The following is a 20,601-nucleotide window of genomic DNA, read 5'->3' as shown; positions in this document are numbered from 1 at the left end:
AGCCATAATCATTCATATGTTTTTTATTATTCCATTTGCTTCATTTTCCTCTGAGGCACTTGGGGTTAAGTGATTTGCCTAGAGTCGCACAACCAGGAATCCTTCTGAGTAGCTGCCCCACTCCACTGGATTCTTAAAAAAAGTTATATTGGGTCTTATCTCCTTTTGAGGATAGAGCTTTCCTGCTGTCCATGGTAGTCCAGCTGTGATCAAATATTAACTTTGTTAATCATCCAACTGAGTTAGAGCTGGAGCAGTTAGAGCTGAGCAGTGAACTCCTCTTGGTTCAGCCATTTACTACCTGGGTGAATCCAGGACAAAACTCTGTGCCTTTGTTTTCTCTTCTACACCTCCTTTCTGGAGGTGTCTTACTTACTGGTTTACTTCAATAGATTTCAGCCTGTTATTAATGTGCGAGTTTTTCTCAGCATATTGGCCATAGTATGTAAGCTCCTTAAGGATGGGGACTCCATTTTCACTATGCTTTGTAGTGTTGAAGTTATGGAAGAGGTGACTAAAATGGCCATACCTTGGACTCGGGATTCTCATGGAACACATGTACCCCAAAGAGGTCAGTGACAAAGGCCTCATAAGCACAGTCAAACAATTGGAGCATGGTAAATTGTAACCTCTTAAACATCGTTTAAGTTAAAATAATCTAACCCAGCTCACACTTAACATTGTGCATTAAATGTTTCATGGCGCAAGTTGACAGTCTGGGATGGCAGAGACTACTATATCTTTTGAGGCAGGACTTCACTTCAGACCTCAGTGCTCTTAGCTGCACAAAACGGGCTGACTTGGGTTTTGTTCTCCTAACATTCAAAAGTTTGTTGCAACAACAAGGAAGCAACGTTTTAGCAGGAACGGCGTCGGGGAAGTCTGGTATTCCTAGACTACATTAGTCAGCTTTCTTCCAAGAGTTGATGCTGAGGAGTGTTCCATGAGTAAAGGCCAGAAGAATCCAGAATATCAACCCTGCTCATCTTGGGTGACCAAACTGCACATTCCTGAAGGCCCCCTGGGAGCTTTGTCTGAGAGGCAGTCGTAGGATTCGGGGGCATCTTCATCTGGTCAAACCCCTCAGCCAACAGAGGTAGTACTTTGCCCATGTTCACATGGCAGAGCTAGAGTTTGAACCCACGCCTGGAGTTAACTCTGTACCTCTTATTTAATGTTAGAAGGACAAAGATGACTATGGCAAGCTGAATGGCAGAGATGGTAGAAGGAAAGGTCCAAGAAAATGGGATTGTTGGAGGTGCTGAGTATGTGGATGAAGTAATAGGGCAGGGATGGCTGGCATGATCCAGGGAGTGGCAGACTACATGACATTAAGAGAAAGGAATATGAGCTAGACTTGCGTTCTCCAGAATACACCTACTAATCCCCCTCAGGTGGCTGAGCCAGAGAAGGAAATGGCAAACCACTCCAGTGTCTTTGCCAAGAAAACCCCAAATGGGGTTACAAGAGTGGGACATGACTGAACAACAAACAAAAAGACTTACAGCTCTTAAGAGCTAAGTGCTGTGAGGACTCACAAGCTGGCTCTATTTGGAGGTCTGAACAATCATCTGGGGGAGGGGGGGGATTCTGTTCTGTGTAAACCATCAATTTGGATAATTGGAGCCCAGAAACCTGTTTCCTGAATCAGCTGAATAATTGGTCTTACTCTTGTCTTCTTCCCGGCCCTGTGTGAACACAGACTTTTATCTTGGGCTCCCAGAGCAGGGGGAGAATTGCCACTTCATCAGCTCGCTCCAGAGAGAACTTGGCTTCAAATGTTGGTTGGAGTAAAAGCTTCCTCTTTCTGAACCTAATCTCCAGAGGCTGTAGTAACTGCTTCCTTCTGTCTGAGGAAGTCGTTTCCCTTCCTCCTTTGGGGCGACACCTTTCCAGCAATCAAATGTCTGCCAGCCTGGCCCGGATCCATCCTTGTAAGGTTCATCTGTGGTTTGGTTAAACATACATTAATTGTTTGGTCAATGATTGATGCTCATTTTTAACTGCCCTTTTGGTAATCCCTGAAATGTAGAGTCCTAGAATTTTTAGGGCTGGAAGTGTCCTCAAAAATGGAATGTCATATTGGAAGGGTCTATACAACATAGTACATTTGCAGTTCATCTGCTTCCTTTATAAACCACGATCCTTCTGTTTGCTTTTTTTCTTTTACATTTAATGGTATTTTTATTTTTCCAATTACATTTTTTATGGTATTATGTTTCAAATTTTTCTGTCTAAATTCCTTTCCTCCCCATTCTCCAAGACAGCAACCCCTTATAGGCTGTACATGTACAATCATGTTAGACATTTGCATATTAGTCATGTTGTGAAAGAAAAATCGGAGCAAAGGGGGAAAACCATGAGAAGGGAAGAAATTTTTAAAATGGTATACTTCAATCTCCATAATTCTTTTCTTGATTCTAAAATTCTGGATTCCTGAGACTCAGGTTTTGGATGCTGTCATTTAATCCCACTTCTTTGATTCTTCCTTAACAGACTCCATCTCACCACTACTCTTTACTAAACCTTCATCTCCTGCCCACTTAGCATATTGCTGTCTTCCTGGTGTCTCTTTAAATTCTCTCCCACCAGTTGATCTCATCAACCCTATGCTTCTATTGCTATACATAGGAAGCCTATAAAGCTAACCCTATCATCTCCCTTGGCTGTCAGAATCTCCAATGCAATCTCCAATGTACTTTCTTCCCTTCTTTCTCTTTCTCCTTACTTTCTGCAAACTGACCTTGATCTTTACTGCTATTAAATCTACATAAATAAAAAATAGGTTTGGAATTTTTTGAAGCTTTAAAAAAAACTTATGATTGTTCAATTAGAGTGCCAATGGAAGATTTGTATCATGCCTTGCCATTCCTAGGTATACTACATAGGTATATACTAGGCCTCCTGTACCACCCATTTCCCGCCACCCATAACACTCCTATTTTAGGGTTTCTTTTATTGTCCCTTTGTTTATTCAAGATCATGTGTTTGGACATTTCATTTCTCACCGATAGTTCCTTCTGTGCTATTTTTCTCAACAAATGGGCACTTCCCTTGTTTGCAGTTTTTAGGAGCATAGTTATCTTCACTTCAGGTAGGCTTTATTGTCATTTATAAAAGCTTACTTAATTCCTTGGCCATTTTTGGGAAGGTACTGGATAAGGCTATTCATGGCCCAAGAATGCTTTGTGATGTACTAGAATGCACAAATAAGGAGAGAAAAAAACATTTTAGCAAAACTAACCAGCACTTCAACTGCTTTTGTCATTATATTCCACACCCAAAGCCCCCAAGCTCTGCAAAGACAGGAGGAGGCTGTTTCTCTTGACCCTTATACATTCTGTATTTTCACATAAATAACTGAATACTTGGTAAGTTGCCCTCTGTCTTGTTTAGTCACAGCAAGTACATAATATCAATTTAAATGGGAATTGTTGAATTAGAGCTAGTTAGATGTAAAAGGGAACATTGGAAAGGACCCTAAGAAAACGAGGTCTTTAACAGATAAAAGGGCCAAATGAAATAATATAGTGGTCAGTCTGGACTAGAAACCTGGGTTTCTGGTTCACTCTGAACAGCCATTCAAAACTTAAGTATAAGAATGTCCAGAGACCCTTTTTGTGGGAGTGGAGGATGATAGGGATGGTATTAACTTAAGAAAGTTGCTAAGAAGGATATTCATGTGATAGTTCTGTTCTCCTCATGCCTGTTTTATAGCCTTCCCTAGCCCTTCTCAAATCAAATCCAGTGCCTTCTGTCTTTAATTAGTCCCCCTATTTATAGCTAACTTACTATATATTTCTTTGCATAGGACAAGGGACTGTCTTTTGTCTTTATTTACCTTCCTAGTACTTAGCACATAGTAGGTGCTTACTGTTTATTGAATTGAGTTGAACTGATTTTACCTTCATTTCAGATAGGTTGGGATCAAAGATCAAAAAGGCCTTTGGGGAGCTAAAAGGTCCTGGATTCTCTTTCCTTCACCTTGATTGCCCTTTTGCAAACCCTTCTCATGGTAAAGTCCTCTAGGAGGACTCTTGTCTCCTTATCCCCCAGAGGGGATCAACCCTATCTTCAAGCCATGCAGGGGACAACTTCTGCAGGCTAGAGGCCAGGGCAGGACAAATTCAGGGATGAGGACTGTTGGAGAGGTAGCAGGGAAAAATGGGATTTGAAATTGAAGCTAAATTTTGCAACAGGACTCTTCTCCATTCATTTGTGCTTTTGGTCAGGTTGTTGACCCAGACCTTGGACTGAATGGGCTGTAAGGTTGGATAGAAGGCGGCGTTAGGTCTCGTGAGGAACAAAGGTCAGGATAGCCACAGCCAGGTCTCGCAGGCACCCCTGCTCCACATTGGGAGCATTGGGCTTCCCCTGCACACCCTCATTTAGACCCCACTCCTATTTCCATCCCAGAGGCCATGGCCTCCTGTGAGAACAGTCCTTGGGAGCCAGACAGCATCAACTTCCCTGTGGGTCAATGGACCAAATTCTTTTGACCAATGTCCCCACAGGTTGTGCCCCTCCCATTCCTCAGTGTTCCCAGTGGGTACTGCCAAGCTTCCAGGAAGTTTCCTCTTTGATAGGAGGAAACCGGGAAAAAGGCTAAGGCTAACAGTCTAATATTGTTCAGTTGCATCCCAACAACCGTATCACACTCATTCTGTCCATGGGTTTTCTCGGCAACGATAGTGGGGTGGGTTTGCACACGGGGCCTTCTGTCCACTGGGCTACTTGGGGGCTTCCACCTATGACCCCCTTAGATGAAGAAAATCTTCCCTATGACCCCCTTAAGATGAAGAAAATCTTCCCGAGATGTATTTGTCCCGAGGTAATACAATCCATATCAAGACTCTTAACTAGGTCATCTGACCTCAAGGTCTTTGTTCTCCTCATTATACAATACTATGATTGAAATTCTATGCTCATTTCCAAGCCCCTTAAGGCTGAAGCATTGAATGGGAGGCTCTTGCCTGCTCCACCACTATCAAGAATGTATTTGTACATATAGAAAGCAAAGGGTAACCATCACCAAACAGGTTGAACTGCTTTCTGGGACAAATCCCAGTAAGTCACAATATCTGGGTGTCCTGATCAGCAACCACAACTATCTGCACTCGATGGCGAACACCCAAGGAGCCTGCCAACTTCTGTGCTAATTAAAGCTCCCATGAGGGCCTTTTTTTAGGACTAATAACTTTTTGCACAGTTTTAATGAGCCGACCAGTTGGAATCCTTTCTATGAAAGGATGTCAAGAGACTTCGGTTTGGAGCCTGGCTCTGATGCTTATGTGACTGTATCCATGACATCAGCAATTTTCTATCTCTAGGCTTGAATTTCTTTTTTGGACTAGATTACTTCTGGTCCAGTTCTAATGATACTTTGATGTTGAGTAGGATTACATAGACAAAACCAGCAGCATGGTTCTGCCCTCAAGGACCTTATGTTCTACAGGGGAAGATGCAACAAGTGCACCATTTTAGCAGGGGCAGAGACTATACTAGTAACTGGGATGATCGGGAAGGAACACTGGGGTTTGGGGCTCAAGAATCACGACTGAATCTCAACTCTGCCATTGCCATCCTTGGTAACTTTGGGTAACTTCCCCTGAGCTGAGTGAGGAACTGTTTCCTAGCTTTACTCCGCCATCTTGGTTCTGTGTCCCTGAGCTGTTTTATTGAACGAAATCCTAGATCTGGTTTTTCTGCCCCCACTACAGGTTAAAATCTGAATTTAAAAGGGGGAAGGGAACACAAACCCTTGCCAAGGAGGGTCAGGTACAATGACTTGGGAACACTAAAAATCAAAGTGACTAAATTACATTTGCTAAATGCCTACTATGTGCTAAGCTCTGCATTAAGCTCTGAAATGATAAGAATAGAAAGTGAGACATTGTCTGACCTCTTACATTCTAGAACTTACATTCTAGTTGAGGAAGTAGGAGTGGTGGCCAAGGAATTGGTGTTTGGAGTTTGGAGAGTAGGTTGGAGCCTTGGGGAAACAAGATTGATGCATCCTTTCCTTTCCCTACCTGGAAAGTTTCTAGTAATGTGGGCTAGGCCCACCAGAAGTATCCCTCCCTGAACCCTGAGCACTCTTACATTACAGTGCAGTAGCTCCAATAATGGCATTTTAAGGGTAAAGAGTCCCCCAGATCAGAAGTCTGGAGACATGGGCTCCTTGTCCTGGTTTTGCCATAGGTCACTAATAGACCTCCGACAAGTAACTTTGTCTCTGGCTGCAGTTCTCATCAGTAAAAAAATGTTAGACCCTAGATCATCCCCTTTTCATTCTAATTGGTGAAGTTCTCTTCCAGCGATGACAGGAGAGTGATGGCCAGAACCCAGAAGCTGAGTCAGATGAACTAAGCCTAAGGTACAAATAACCTGTGTTGCCCTTTGGCCAGCATGTTTTGGCTGTGGTGGAGGGTTCTTTAGGGGAATCAAGGGACAGATCTGGTTCCTACAGAGGATATTCCCTCTCATTTTATCCTTCAGGGTCTTACTTTCCAAATAGAAACACGGGGTCTGGGGTCAAATATTTCCATTTTCCAAGTGGAAAAGTTGAATGGGGAACAAACGCCGAGTGAGTTATTGCTATTGATGTCCAGGAGGTACTTTGTCATCACCCTAGCATCCTTCTTGTCCTGAAAGATCCCTTCTGCCTGCTTGAGTCCCCTCTTTTTCCATTTGAAAGTCCCTTTTAATAGTCTCTCCTTCTTAGACATAGGGATTGTCTTTTTCCTCAATTTTGTGTCTACGGCACTGAGTCCAATAACTGCTTGTTTACTTTAGGCAATGCAGTGACATGATGGGAATGCGCACTGCAGTTGACAGATTTGCTTTTCTTTTGGAGGTACTTCAGAGAGAGTATCCCTCAAGCCCAAACCAGGAATCTTTCCTGGGAATTCATTACCAGTGAATGTCTTGATCATTCTCAAATCCAGATTTTAAATTTGCCTCCTTGGGACGGCCACTTTTACTCCAAATATCCAGTCCTGGCCAAGAAACAATATGCAATAACGTGCCAGGTCATGGTCCTCAAAATAAGAGGTAGAAGAGGTAGAACTATCCCCATTTTACAGATGAGGAAATAGAAGCAATAGGTAGTAAGTGTCTGAGGCCCGGCACTGTCCACTGAGCCACTTAGGTGCCTTTTCTTTAGGTTAAAAATTCCCACTTCCACTATTTCCTTGGCTAAAATCTATTGTGTTGAAGATAGAACAATTAGATGGCTCAGTGCATAGAGCACCTTGTCTAGAGTCTGGGCTCTATGCAATCTGTATCTGGCTATTGGACCCAGATGGCTCTGGAAGAGAGTCTGGCGACTCTGCACAGCCCCCATTTAAATTCAAGTTGCTGGCACATGACATCACCTCCCTGAAGAACAAACAACAATAATGATCATAAGCTCAGGTTCTTTTATCAGGTTTGCTAAACACTGTAAATATTACTCATTTCATCCTCTCAAAAGATCTAGGAAATAGGTGCTGTTATTATCCCTGTTTTACAGATAAGAAACTGAGGCTTAAAGTCATGGCTAGTAAATGTGAATTGAGCTCTTCCTGACTCCAGAACTGTTAGATGGAAATGGGCAGAGCACCTGCATTCAAATCTGGGTTCAGACACTTACTAGCTATGTGACTCTGGGCAAGTCACTTCACTCTGTTTGCCTCAGTTTCCTCATGGAGAAGAAAATGGCCAACCACTCTAATATCTTTGACAAGAACACCCCAAATGGGGTCACAAAGATTCAAATACGACTGAAAAACGATAATAATGACTCTATAATAATATAATAACAACTCTATGCAGGGAAGAACACTGTCAGTACTAAAAGGGACCTTAGGGTATCTGGTCTAATAGCATTTTGTGGAGGCTTCTCACTAATCCAGGTTGGATCTTCCCCTCACATAGTTTGAATGAGTTCATTGTTCTTCAACTATGGGATGCCTACCTGGTAGCTTGGATAAGCCGCCTTGGGATGGGAAGATTCAATAGGTAATTCTCAGGTAGCCAAATGTGGAATACCCAGACAATATTTTAATCCTCAGATGATGGTCCCTGTGCTTCAGCATGTTTCTGAATCCCTGAGTCTTCAAGAAACATACTCATTCCATTGTCTAGTCTTTTATTCCTTGGAATCCCCAATTAAGGGATGCAGATTCCTGCACACTGAGAAACAGTCCACCTTTTCTTTCTGCTCACTGGTTTTGCTCCCATATTTGCTTTTTTTAAAATTTTTTTTAACTTTTTTCAACATTTGCAAAATCTTTTCTCCCCATGAACAGCAATATGATAGTAGTTAAGCATCTACAGTTCCTCTATTTTCACACTTGTAGAGCTGCATAAGAAAAATGAAATTAAAAAACAAGAGAAAATACTATGTTTTGATCTGCATTTCAGTCTCCATAGTTCTCTCTCTGGATAGGAATACCTCTCTCCATCACAAGTCTGTTGGAACTGCCTTGAATTGTCTCATTGGAAAAGAGTCAAGATCTCAAAAGATCATCACATGATCTTGTTGTTCACTTCACTTAGCATCATTCTTTCCAGGATTTCAGCCTGCTCATTTCTTACAGAACAATAATCTTCCTTAACATTTGTATACCACAACTTATTCAGCCATTCGCCAACTAATGGGCATCTCTAGTTCCTGGCCACTACACAAGGGGCTGCCGCAAATATTTTGCATATGTAGGTCTCTTTTTTATGATCTCTTTGGGATGCAGACCAAGTAGTGATGGACAATGCTGGATCAAAGGAAGTACAGTTTTATTCCCATGATTTCTCATGGGATTTCTCATTTCTCATATTTTCATATCAAGCATTTAGACGAGTAAAACACAAGGGAAAATAAGATAGGGTTAGGGGAATAGGAAGAGTTTTGGGTTGGGAGCTGACCCCAGAAATCTTCCTTTTCTGTCAAAAATAACTGGAAGTGGGGCAGCTAGTAGAGCACAGGCCCGGAAGTCAGGAGAACCTGCGGTCCAATGCATCCTGTAATCTTCTTACCCTGCACCTCAGGGTTTTATGAAATAAAATTTATGAAATTTATGAAATTTATGAAATCATTTCTATTAACCTGGTGCTGCAAAAGATGATTGCATGCATAATTTGCTATTTTCTCAAACATCACAATTATCATGTACATTTTTCCCGTTTCCCCCCACTTCACCCTTTGTTCTAAAGAGAACTACCATTAGACACAAACATGTATATCAGGATTATGTTTTTTGAATGCATAAAATAGTATGTTGGATTTATGTTCATATTGAAATACAAGTTCATGGATTACAAAGGAGCTAAATCCTTCAGGTCCAACCCTGATACTCTGTTCCACGATTACCCTCATCTTCCCTTCCTCCCAAAAAGGAGTCTGGGTCTCTGGACTCTGGACTCACTGCTGATGCTGTGTAGCTTTGGGTGGAGTTCTGGGGACTTATCTCAAAGTACATCACATCCCCAGAAAACATTAGCTCAGCATTGCACTCACTCAGCCTGCTATATGGCACCCTAGGGTAAGGTCCAGCTGTTAAAGGCCTTGAGCATTTATAGCATGCTTCCCCAGGGACAGCTGTCTAGGGAACATGTGGAAGAGAATTCCTGAGGAAGGAATAGGGTGAACAGAGTTACAGGCAGAGAGTTATAGGACAGTTCCCTCACAAATTCAGCCATTTCAGCCATCTTCAAGTCTTTCTCACCTCATTTGGGCTCTTCTTGGCAAAGAAGATGGATTGTTTGCCATTTCCTTCTCAAGCTCATTTTACAGATGAGTAAACTGGGGCAACCAGCCTTAAGTGACTTGCCCAGGATTTGGATTCTTCTTTCTAGCTCCAGGACTGGCACTCTATCCACGGTGCCACACAGCTGTGCTATTGTAAACCTTTGCTTTGTAACCTGTGATTTAATCGATGTAGGGAACTCCAGGCAAGAAAAGTTCCCTTTAAAATGGATGTATATTTTCTCTGCAATTTTCTTGTCTCATTCAAAGGTGGGGAAAGGGAAGTAGCAGCATCTTGCTCTCCCCTCTTGGGAATGTGCTTGTTATTCAAAAGGCTTGACATGGTGTGCCCCCTTAGCCTGTAGTGGAGTCTTAAAGCAAAATGGCACAATCCAATCATGTTCTCCCAGACTTGTTAGGCAGAGCTCCAGGTGCTCCAGTGATGACTCTATGAATGGTTATCTTGGATTATTCCTCTCCCCCTTTCATCCAACCACTGAACAGACTGTTCATTATCCCTTAAAAACATTCCCCTAACTTTCTGTTCCTGTTGGTGTGGTTCAGACTCATGGCCAGAGATTACAAGATCCTTATAATAGTTGGCAGGACAAATGTTCCTACCATCATTTTACAAGTGTGAAAAATGGGGTTAAATATCTTAGTATAATAATAATTCTTAAGTCAGTGTTAGGGTCAAGATCAATCCTTTACCTTCTTGGGTTTCCCAACTTATCCAGTTCTCACATACAGCAGTGTATCATTCTTTATTCTAGTTTCTTGTGGCTCTAACATTCCTTGCTTTTGTGCTTTTTTAAAAAATTTAAATTTTAAACAATTTATAATATAATATTTATATATAATATATATTTATATATAATATTTTAAAATTTTTATAGATGGCTGGGAGGGATCCAGCAAGATAGAATATTGGGATGGATATAACAAGAAATACAATAACTGTATAGAAATACAATAACTGTATAGTATGTTTGCATACTATAAGTACAAATCAATTCTCACAACTGATTTTACAGTTGAGGAAACTGGGATCACACAGCTAGTAAGTGTCTTGAGATTTGATTTGAACTTCGTGACTTCCAACCCAATGCTACTGTACCATCTTAGTCCAGTGGGAGACCTTGACTTTCTTGAGCTAAGGTTTTCTGAGGTCTTGGTTTGACTGAGGTAACTTGCCCCAAGACCTGAGTCTTCTTAATGTGGCTTCCTAATGTGGCTTCCTTGGGAGACAGTTGGGTTTCCCCTTACTCTGTGCAGTGACAAGATCATCATTTGCTGGGGTTCTTTCTGTTCGGATGCATTTGGACCAAGGAATACCTGAGTGCCCCTCCGACCTGAAGAAGCTGGGTTCTATTCAGCTTTAAAAATCTGCTCAGAAAACCTTAGGATAGTTCAGAAAATCTTATTTTACTGTGAGCCCCAGAAACAGTGTGACATGCCCATGGGACACAGTAAGGAAGAGTACTAGGATGTTCCTTCTGGTTCTGACATTGTCATTGATCTCTACTCGAGTTCTTGCTTTACTATCTTTAGCAAGAAAATCCCCAAAAGGCATCAGGAAGAGCAAGACATCAATGAAAAATGATAAAAACACAACTAAGCAAAATAACACAACTAAGCAAAACCATAAATGATGGATTGAATTTTTTGTTTTTCAATCAATTTGTGGTATACTTTAGCCCAATTATAGGTAAGTTCTATGGGCTCTACTGCTATAACTCCCAGCTCCCATCTCCCAGCTCTGAGGTTCTAAGGACCCTCCCAGATCTAAGAATGGTCGGGATCACAGGCCTACTTAATTGGTGTCACCTGCTCCATTCTCCAGGCCTGTTTGCTGCTGGCCCAAGGAACTTCTAGTCTCCAGCCAGATCCCAGATCTGCTGAGTACTATTCAGTAGAGCATGAGCTCTGACCTGGAGATGGGGACAGGGGAAGCTGTTTGTGCTCTCTCTGCTGTAACTTTGGACCCCAAAATGCCCCAGGAAAGGGGATACTCAGCAAAAGGCAGGAGCTAAAAGTTATATTTCAAGCCTCAAGGTCAGAGGGAAAGCACAAAGAACATGGGAATGGTTTTCAGCAAAGATCAGCTTAATGGGTACCTAGGTTCTAGCACTGACTTGTTCCAAAGCTCCCTCCCAGTTCTGACATCCCATGCTCTAAGGGCCCTTTAACTCCAACATTATTCCAGGGTCCCTTCCAGCCCTTGTAACACAAGAAAATTGGGAAAACGAGCCTACATTTTAGAAACCAATAGTTTCTTAAAGCAAGAAAGGGAAGTAACTGGGTTTTCTGAGCTCTTGGAAGCCAAAAGGGACCATCATAGTTATGTAACATCAGGTGTGGATGTTATAAGGCTCATTGTTGAAGTCATTGTCATTCTTTTTCCTTCACTCTTATTGTTCTGACTGGTATTTTCAGGCATGATAAACTCATGACCTCATTTTGAAATTTTATCTTAGTAAAGAATGCTTCAGCTCTTTTTATAAAAATGGAAACTGAGGCAAACAGGGTTAAGGATGATGCAGCTAATAAATATCTGAGGCTGAATTTGAACTTTGATCTCCCTAGCCCTGTGCTATCATGCTGTGATAATTGGACAAATTGTCCTCCCTGGTGGCTTCCCTCTGCATCAGTTCAGAGGTTTTCCCGTTTTCCTCTGAAATCATTTAAAGGATGCCATAGGCTTCCACATTTCATAATCTGGTCTAATCTAAGTGGGCAGCTGTGAAAAGGGACATAAGGGACTTTTTGCTCTTAAGTGGTGTATAGTTTTGTGTTCTAGGTCCTCCTGCAGGCCTTCTTTGCTATCTTTACCAATCTAGGCAGAAGATGGGTTAAATTTCCAATTCAAGGATTATGGGGTCTGCTCCAGCTTGGAGTATAGATAAGTTATCTCCTCTGGGCCTCCCTCGCTTCCCAGATAAAAATCCCAACTTCTACAGAAAGCCTTTTGTTCCTCCTTAACATTAGTGCCCAGTTAATTGATAAAAGATTAACTATTGATATATTTCTAATTTGTGCCCAGCTGTTTGTGTACAGACAGGGCAGGGCCTGTCTGCTCCTTGTATCCCCAGGGCCTTGTGCAGTGCCCGAAACATTTATGCCACTGATTTTTAAAATGGACGGGCTCTGGCTATCCAGTCTGGTCAGAAGGTCTTGGGTCTCCTTTAGAAATGGATTCTTTCTGGTTCTCCATTTGTACCTTAAGGATCCTCAAGGAAAGGTCTTTGTGCTCGGGGGCTAGGCCCCCCCTTCTCCAAATTAACTAACTGGACTGAGGCCCAGAGACTCCTGGGGAGCATCTCCTGGACTTACCGGTCCAAAGCTGGATGGCAGTTAAATAGACCTGAGCCTTCTCATTGGATGGATGAAAGGGAAGTAACCATCCTTAACCAATGGTCTGCTGCCTGTGGCTCCTGGCACTTCCTGTAACTTCATGTAGCTGACCTAGGGTCTGAGCCTTCATGTGACTTCCTGAAACCTGGGCCCAGGACCCGCCCTTCCCGCCCTGCAGGCCCGAGGGAACAGGTGGCTCAGGCCTGGTTTCCCTCCCTGGTCAGCTTCGGTGAGAGCGGGTCTCACAGCGTGGAGTCAGAATCCTGGCTTTGCTTCTGTGGCCTAGTCTGCTCTGGGACCGTTCCCTCATCTGTGAGGGTAGAAATGGATCTTCCAGGGCCCTCCGGGCTCTGACATCCTGGGTTCTAAGGACCCTTCTGGCTCTGACCTCCCAGGTTCTAAGGCCCCTCCCATCTCTGACATATTACAATCTTCCCAAGTTACCCAAGCAGCTGCCAGGTTCACCCCTTCTGTTTGTGCCCCTGAGCTGTTGTTGAGTAGTTTCAGTCCTTGGCTCAGTTGCCCACATTTAAGATTCTCTTGGCAAAGACACATTTTCCTTTTCTGGCTTTCCTTTTCTGGTGAGGAAACTTGGGCAAACAGGGGAAAGTGACTTGGGCAGGATCATGCAGCTAGTGAGAATCTGACCCCATTGATGAGTTCTTGGGACACCTTGACCCTGCCCCCCCTTTCCCTTTAAATGACACTTTCTACCATCCACTCATTCTTCACACTGGGTGTTTCCATCCCACAACACTGGACCTGCTCTGTCCAGGATCAGGACCTAATTTCTTGGTCACTAAACTTTAACTTGTCCCTTTCACCAGATTTTTGAACCCTTTTCCTCCACTTCAGAATATTCCTGGTTCCTGGAAGCTTTACTTTCCTTATCAGAAGAGTACTTTGCTTCCAGTGCTGTTGGGAGCAGTAATCTATATAAAACTATGTACTTGTTATCTATATCTAGGAGTATCTTTTCTCTTTCCTATCTTGGGGGTGGCTAGATGGTGCTTCAAGATACTTAATACATATAGCTATGTGACTTTGGGCAAGTCACTTAATCCCATCTTAAACTAGAAAAGAAAAGGGAAAATCTCAGTGCTTTTGGCAACCATATGAAAAGTCTGGTCCCTTTTCCCTATACCCATCTGACAGAAGAGGAAACCCAGTTGGTGGGGAAATAAATAGCCCAAGGTCATCAATAATAGCCCAAGGTCATCAAAGGCAGTTATTGACAAAATATGCACAAAAATTCAGCTTTCTCTACTCCACTCCTCCCCTCACTTGTTCCCTCCACCAAGTGATCCAGAGCTCAGGTAAGGTCAGTGTTCAAGGTCAGATGTCTCTGACCCCTGAGCTGGCCCCAGAGCTCTTGCTTTCCTCTGCCTAATCCAATAGTATTATCTCCCTGAGATAAAGTCATTAGAGGAGGTGCTGAATCTGCACATGAGCAGTCAATGAGCCTTTCTGCACCCTGCTCGCCTTGCTCACTCCAGAAGGTGCCAGCTTTGGATTTTGGAGGTTCAGGAGGCCCCAGCTTGCAGGCCCAGACCCCAGCATGGCCCTGCCGTCCAGCACCCTGCACCTAGCCTTCTCCATGGGCTTCAGCGTCCTATTTCTCTTGCTAATCCTAAGCCTTCTTTGTTATTTTGTGTGCCGCTTGGCCCAGCCCCTCAGGTAGGTCTGCTGGCCATCTCCTCTCCTCCTCCCTTTCCTCTTCCAGCTACTCTCCCTGCATCTCTTTACTTTGCCCATCCTCTTAGTTCTCCCTTCTCCCCCATTTTCCTCATCTTTTTTCTGTCATCCCCTTCCCCTCTCCCTTTTTTCATTTTCTTCCCTTCCCCACACAGGTCCCTCTTTTTGTGTCCTTGTTTGAGCCTGCTAACGTGCTAGGTAATAAGTAAGCAGCACACGGAGCAAGGAAAAGAAGGGGGCCTAGATGGGGAGGGGAAGGTGCTGGAGGGGGCAGGGAAGCCTGGCACTCTACAGCTCCTATTCAAGGCCGTCAGAGTGTTGGCAGAGGGCACAGGCTGCTCTGGTTGTACCGTGATTGGGTGTTGGGGAGCCAGTCAGCAATGGGGAGCCAGTGAAAAGGCTGCTGTGTCTTTGAGAGACAAAAGGAACTTGGATCTGGGTCCTGGGCATTCCCTGTGGCAGGAGGGGGGGAGAAGTTGTGCCAGCTTTCAAACTTCACCATGGGAGAGAGCGTGGTAGGAAGGCCAGGGAGGACAAGAACATGAAGCTAAGAGGCAAGAGCATCTTGTCTTGTTGCTAGATTCAGCCTGCTTAGACTTTCTTCTAAACATAGAAGGGGATTTAGAAGAAAGGGACTCTAGAATGTCAGAAGGCCCTTAGAACATAGAATGTCAGAGCTTGAAGGAATCTTCTTTTAATAATAAATAAATAATTTTCTCTCCTTCCCCCACCCCCTCCCCTAGATGGTAGGATGACCAATACGTGTTAAATGTATACACATCCAAACCGTTATTTTGCTGTACAAAAAGAATTGAACTCTGAAATAGTGTACAATTAGCCTGTGAAGGAAATCAAAAATGCAGGTGGGCAAAAATATAGAGGGACTGGGAACTGATTTAGTTTATTTCCTTGCTGAGGATGGCCAGGTCCATCAGGATTGATCATCATATAGTATTGTTGTACATAACGTAAGTACATAACGATCTCCTGGTCCTGCTCATTTCACTCAGCATCAGTTCATCTAAGTCTCTCCAGGCCTTTCTGAAATTATCCTGTTGGCCATTTCTTACAGAACAATAATATTCCATATTGGAATTCTTCAGATGAATAGACAGAAGCTCAAGCACTGAGATGGCGAGACATAACATTCCAGGGCAAGATGGGCTAAATTAAGGATGAGCAGAGTGCAGGAGGGGAGATGAGTGACTGGGGCTGGGTGATCCCTTTTCCTACATGCCATTGCTCAATCTGCCCTCACTCCACAGGATTGGCACGTCAGTCACCATCTGACCAGCTCCACTGGACCTACCATGCTTCTCCTCCTCCTGGGTCTGATGGCAGGAACCTGCCTCTCCTCTTTACCAGGTAACTGGGGAAGGCTAAGCTGGGGGGGAAGGGGAGGGACAAGGCCAGTGCCCTGGGTGATCAGGGTGGTCAGAAATGGGAGCCCCTGAAAATCGGGGGGAGCTGCTACTGTGGGGTCTTCTCTTCAGCCTCCTGGGGCAGGGCTCTGGGGAGGGACTTGGCTGCTTTGGCAATGAAGGATTGGGCCTTTTCCTGGCTTCAGGAAGCCTTCCCAGCTGACAATGAATGATTGGGCCTTTTCCTGCCTTCAGGAAGCCTTCCCAGCTGACAATGAAGGATTATGTGTAAAAGAATCTCTGCCTGGACCTGGCTCATGAGTAGGGGAAGATTTCCCTCCATCCTTCTTACCCCTCAAATACCTTTGCAAGGCCCTATTTCGGTGTTCCTTCAGCCTGAAATTCATACCTCGTAAGAATTAGAACTTAGAATTAAGAATTAGAAGAGCCTCTAAATTGATCCCCTTCCTTGTTCAGAGAAGGAAACAGGCCCAGAAAAACTGGTAATATAAAAAATGGTAATATAGTTGCCCTTCCTGCCTCCACCTCCCCACCACCACTCTTCCCACCATATTTCCATGTTCCATTGCCTCTCTGCCATCTGGTCCCGGCAGTGGTTTGGATCAGCCTTTGGCACCCTTTTTAGAATGAAGCAATATATGTAGAAATCATGGAGGACCTATTTCCATATTAACCGTATTGGAAAAAATAATGCTTCAATCTGAATTACGGAACATTGTCTTTGATCATTATCTTGATCAGAATGACTTGGTTGTTCACATGATTTAATATAGCTGTTCCTGTGTACAATGTACTTCTGGTTCTGTTGACTTCCAGGAAGGTTTTATGGCCATGTTAGGTGCACCAGGTTACAAGGGCAGCAGAAAGACCATGATTCTCCATCCTAACCCTATGACCCAACTCTACCACAGAGTAGCGGGATTGAAACTGAAATTCTGTTGTAGATGGAAAAATAATTCAACTGGAACGTCGTTGACAGAGACTAAGTCGAGGATGCCTGGGACTAGTAGTTATGGTCATTTTCCCTTTATGGGCCTAACTTTTCTCACTTGGAAAGAGTGTACTGGATTTTTATGGTGCCTCCAATATGCAGGATGTTGACATCCTGCATATATAGGGAAAGGAGAAAGTAGCCACTAGCATTGGAAGTATCCAGCTGGGCTCAATCATGGTCAGGGGCAATTGTTCTAGTGTATGAGGAATGTGTCTCTGGGCAGACCCGATAGAAGGGGTCTAGCTTGTTCCTCATCTTCATGTAGAAGGATCTATTTTGATTCCAGCCATGGGCCTACGTTCTGGACAGGTGACCCACAATTTCCACAGTTCCTTTCCATTGAAGCCTTTTATAGGCACTTTGTGGATCTAATCCCAAAAATTGACCACTCTCCAAAAACTCTTGGATTTTCCCAAGATTCTTATATACATCATTATCAGAGCAGGGGGGCCCTTAGAACCCAGGAGGTTAGAGCTAGAGGGGATCTTGTGGTATCTCGGCAAAACTACTCGTTTTAATGTTAAGAAAGTAAAAGATGAGAGAAAGGAAATGCCTTGCTTCAGGTCAGTTTATCCCTTTTGGGGCTGGTCAATGTATGTATCAGTGTGTGGAAAGACTAGGCATCTTACCCATCCCTCTGCTATTTTCCCAGAACAGGCATTTATATATACTGATTAGTGCAACTGGTATCACTCCCATCCTTCCTTACTTCAGACAAGAAACTAGCTCTGTTTCTGATTTGATGTGAGTCGAGGCCTATGAGCCTCAATTTCCTCAATTGTCAAGTGGGTTTAATATTGCTCCCTGCCAGGTCCTGCTAGGAAGAATCCCAGCCAAGACTGTGCGCCCACCCTTTAGAGAATAGCCGGGGAGGCAGAGACTCTTGTTCATCATCGCCACGAGTGGGGCCCAGCAGATGGCACAGTGTTAACAGGAAGCCACCTCTGGCTCTACCTGTGAACCGTTGGACCAACTGCTCTCCCTCCCTGAACCTCTGGTTCCCCCTTTGCAAACAAAGGCAGGCTGCCCCTTATCTCCATCTCGATCACTGAATCTCTGAAACTTTCTGGACTTTGTCCCCCAGGGCAGCAATCAAAATTTGGACATTTTTTTTTTGAGGGGGCGGCGGCAAGGCAATCGGGGTAAAACGATTCCCCAGTACGTTTTTTCTGAGGCAATTGGGGTTAAGTGACTTGCTCAGGGTCATGTTAAACATATTTCTTGTTGTGAGAATTGGAACAAAAGGAAAGAACATGAAAAACGAAACAATAAAAATAAAAATCGTGTACTTTGATCTGCATTCAGACTCATAGTTCTTCATAGTTCTTTTTCATGTTGTGATGGCATTTTACATATTTTTGGAGCCATCTTTATTCTTCCCACCTCATGAGAACATCTGGGCGCTGACCATAAGCCCGTGGTGCACCCTTCCACCAAAAGGATCCGTGTCAGAAGGAATTGCTGCTGGGACTGCTGGAGCTTGGTCACTTGGATCACTTCCTTGCTGAGAAGCTAAACCCGTTACCGGTCTTGCTGTTACCCTGTACAATGTTCTCTTGATTCTGTTGACTTGGCTTTGCATCAGTTCATAAAGGTCTTTCAAGGTCTTTGTCGCTCATCACTTCTTTTGGCACAACAGTATTCCGCACACTGATCATGTAACCCAGCTTGTTCAGCCAATTCCTCACTGGGCATCCAGGGCGATTCAAATCCATAGGATTACAAAGCAAACCAGTTATATTGAAAGACACTTTTGTATATCCCAGGTCCTAAATCCCAGTTACTGAGAGACCTATGAGAGGGGGATTGCTGAGCCTGTACCAGGGGAGGGAGTTGCCACATCTGGGAATTCCACTCCAAGATGCAGGTTTAGAACCCTCTGGAGGGAAAGCTGATTCCTCAGTGCTAACTGGATGCCCTTCTCATCTAGAGCAGGAGAAGAACCCTCAGTACTGGTGGGACCAGGCACAGCAGACCCTGCAGCACGCCCTGAAGCTTCAGGAGCTCAACACCAACATAGCCAAGAATGCGATCATGTTTCTGGGCGATGGTGAGTGGGGAATGGGGTTGGAGGCAGCCGGGCAGGTGTGGGGGCAGGAGGAGCCGGAGACCATTCCATGACCGCCAGGGAGATGGAGGACCCAGTGTGGGACAGTGGGAAAAAGCTTTGCCCCGGAAGGGAGGTGGTTCGGGCTTTTCCCCCACACCCATGGGAGATAGTTCCCCAGAGTGGGAAAGAAAGGCTCTGGCAGGTAAAGCTTGGGCCTCTTCCCCGGCCCGGCCTTTGTTCTAACCACTGGTTCCCAGGAGCGGGTGTTGTGGTTTGTGGCAAGCCTGGGAGGGGCCGCGTTTAACCCAAGGGGCCAATTAGCTGCGCTGAAGCCTGGGAAAGCCTCACTCCGAGGCACCCACAGCCTGGGGCTACCTCACAAGGGGCAGGCTGGAGCTGGGGATTACGGAGGCCCACACGGCCACACGAGTCCGTGGGCCCCCGCTGGGGGTTTGGGGGGGGGAGGGAGGCTCCTGGCGCCTTGGGAGGGACCTTAGAACATATCCTCTCCCCCTGCAGGAATGGGGGTGTCCACCGTGACCGCTACCCGGATCCTCAAAGGCCAGCTGCACCACATGTCCGGGGAGGAATTCCAGCTTGAAATGGACAAGTTTCCTTTCGTTGCCCTGTCCAAGGTGAGTCTGGTCCCAGCCCCTGGGGTGCCTCTCTCTCCCAACAGGAGAGTTTCCCTGAGTTTCTTGGTTCTCTTGGCTTTGAAGTCCTCCATTATCCTCCCTGTTCTGTGGGTACTTTAAGCCAGTAGTGGGCCTCCCACCAAAAGGACCCATGTCGGCAGGGATTTCTGCCTCTCCTCCGATCCTGGAGCCCAGTCACCGGAGGCCCCCCCTGGCACTGACCCAGGGAATTTGGGGCCTGTAAGATGGATGGCTGGGGGAGCCAGGCCACACATGCCCCAACCTGCCTGGGTCAGGCCTTCTCCTGCACAGGAAGCTCTTTCTCCCTGCTCCCTATTAAGTTATTCAAGGCTATCAGGAGTGTGATTTGCTTTGGGAAGGACAGGACTAGACCTGCGCTGGGCTCCAGGGGGTGAGGCGCTTGCTAAGGAGCTGGAATAGAAGATTGGGAAATGCCTTGGGGCCATGGCCCTGCTTATGGGTCATCTCCTCATTTCCTCATTCATAAAATGAAGATAATGCTTGAACTGTCTCTCCCCCTTCTCTGTGTGTCCGTCTCTGTCTCTGTCTATTGCTTCCTCTGTCTCCCCTCAATCCGTCTTTCTGCCTCCATCTGTCTGTATTCTGCATCTCTCTCCTCTCCCCCCAGCTTATTTGTGTCTGTTTGCTCTTTCTCTCCTACCTCTGTCTCTCCCCTTCATCCCTGTCTGCTCATCTTTCTCATCAGATGGTCTGGGCCCCTCCTTTCCAACCCATTCTGACAGAAT

At 44.8% G+C, this 20,601-nt stretch overlaps 1 protein-coding gene across 3 annotated transcripts in view; it reads left to right on the top strand.

The window, feature by feature from the left end:
* Positions 1-20,601, top strand: part of ALPL (alkaline phosphatase, biomineralization associated) — a 39,261-nt gene that overhangs the window by 4,604 nt on the left and 14,056 nt on the right. Inside the window, exons 1-4 of one of the 3 annotated variants that reach the window (XM_031962674.1) lie at positions 1,583-1,934; positions 16,039-16,138; positions 19,080-19,199; positions 19,719-19,834. In XM_031962674.1, the coding sequence (XP_031818534.1) occupies positions 16,084-16,138; positions 19,080-19,199; positions 19,719-19,834 (291 nt within the window). In that variant the 5' untranslated portion in view covers positions 1,583-1,934; positions 16,039-16,083. Of the gene's footprint in view, positions 1-1,582; positions 1,935-6,353; positions 6,377-16,038; positions 16,139-19,079; positions 19,200-19,718; positions 19,835-20,601 lie in introns of those variants that run through there. The other 2 variants (XM_031962675.1, XM_031962673.1) reach the window with 2 other exon arrangements.

The sequence above is a fragment of the Sarcophilus harrisii genome, chromosome 3, assembly GCF_902635505.1.
Source record: "Sarcophilus harrisii chromosome 3, mSarHar1.11, whole genome shotgun sequence".
Taxonomy (NCBI): Eukaryota; Metazoa; Chordata; class Mammalia; order Dasyuromorphia; family Dasyuridae; genus Sarcophilus; species Sarcophilus harrisii.
The sequence above is the reverse complement of the archived record's forward strand: the minus strand, read 5'-3'. Positions and strand labels throughout refer to the sequence as shown.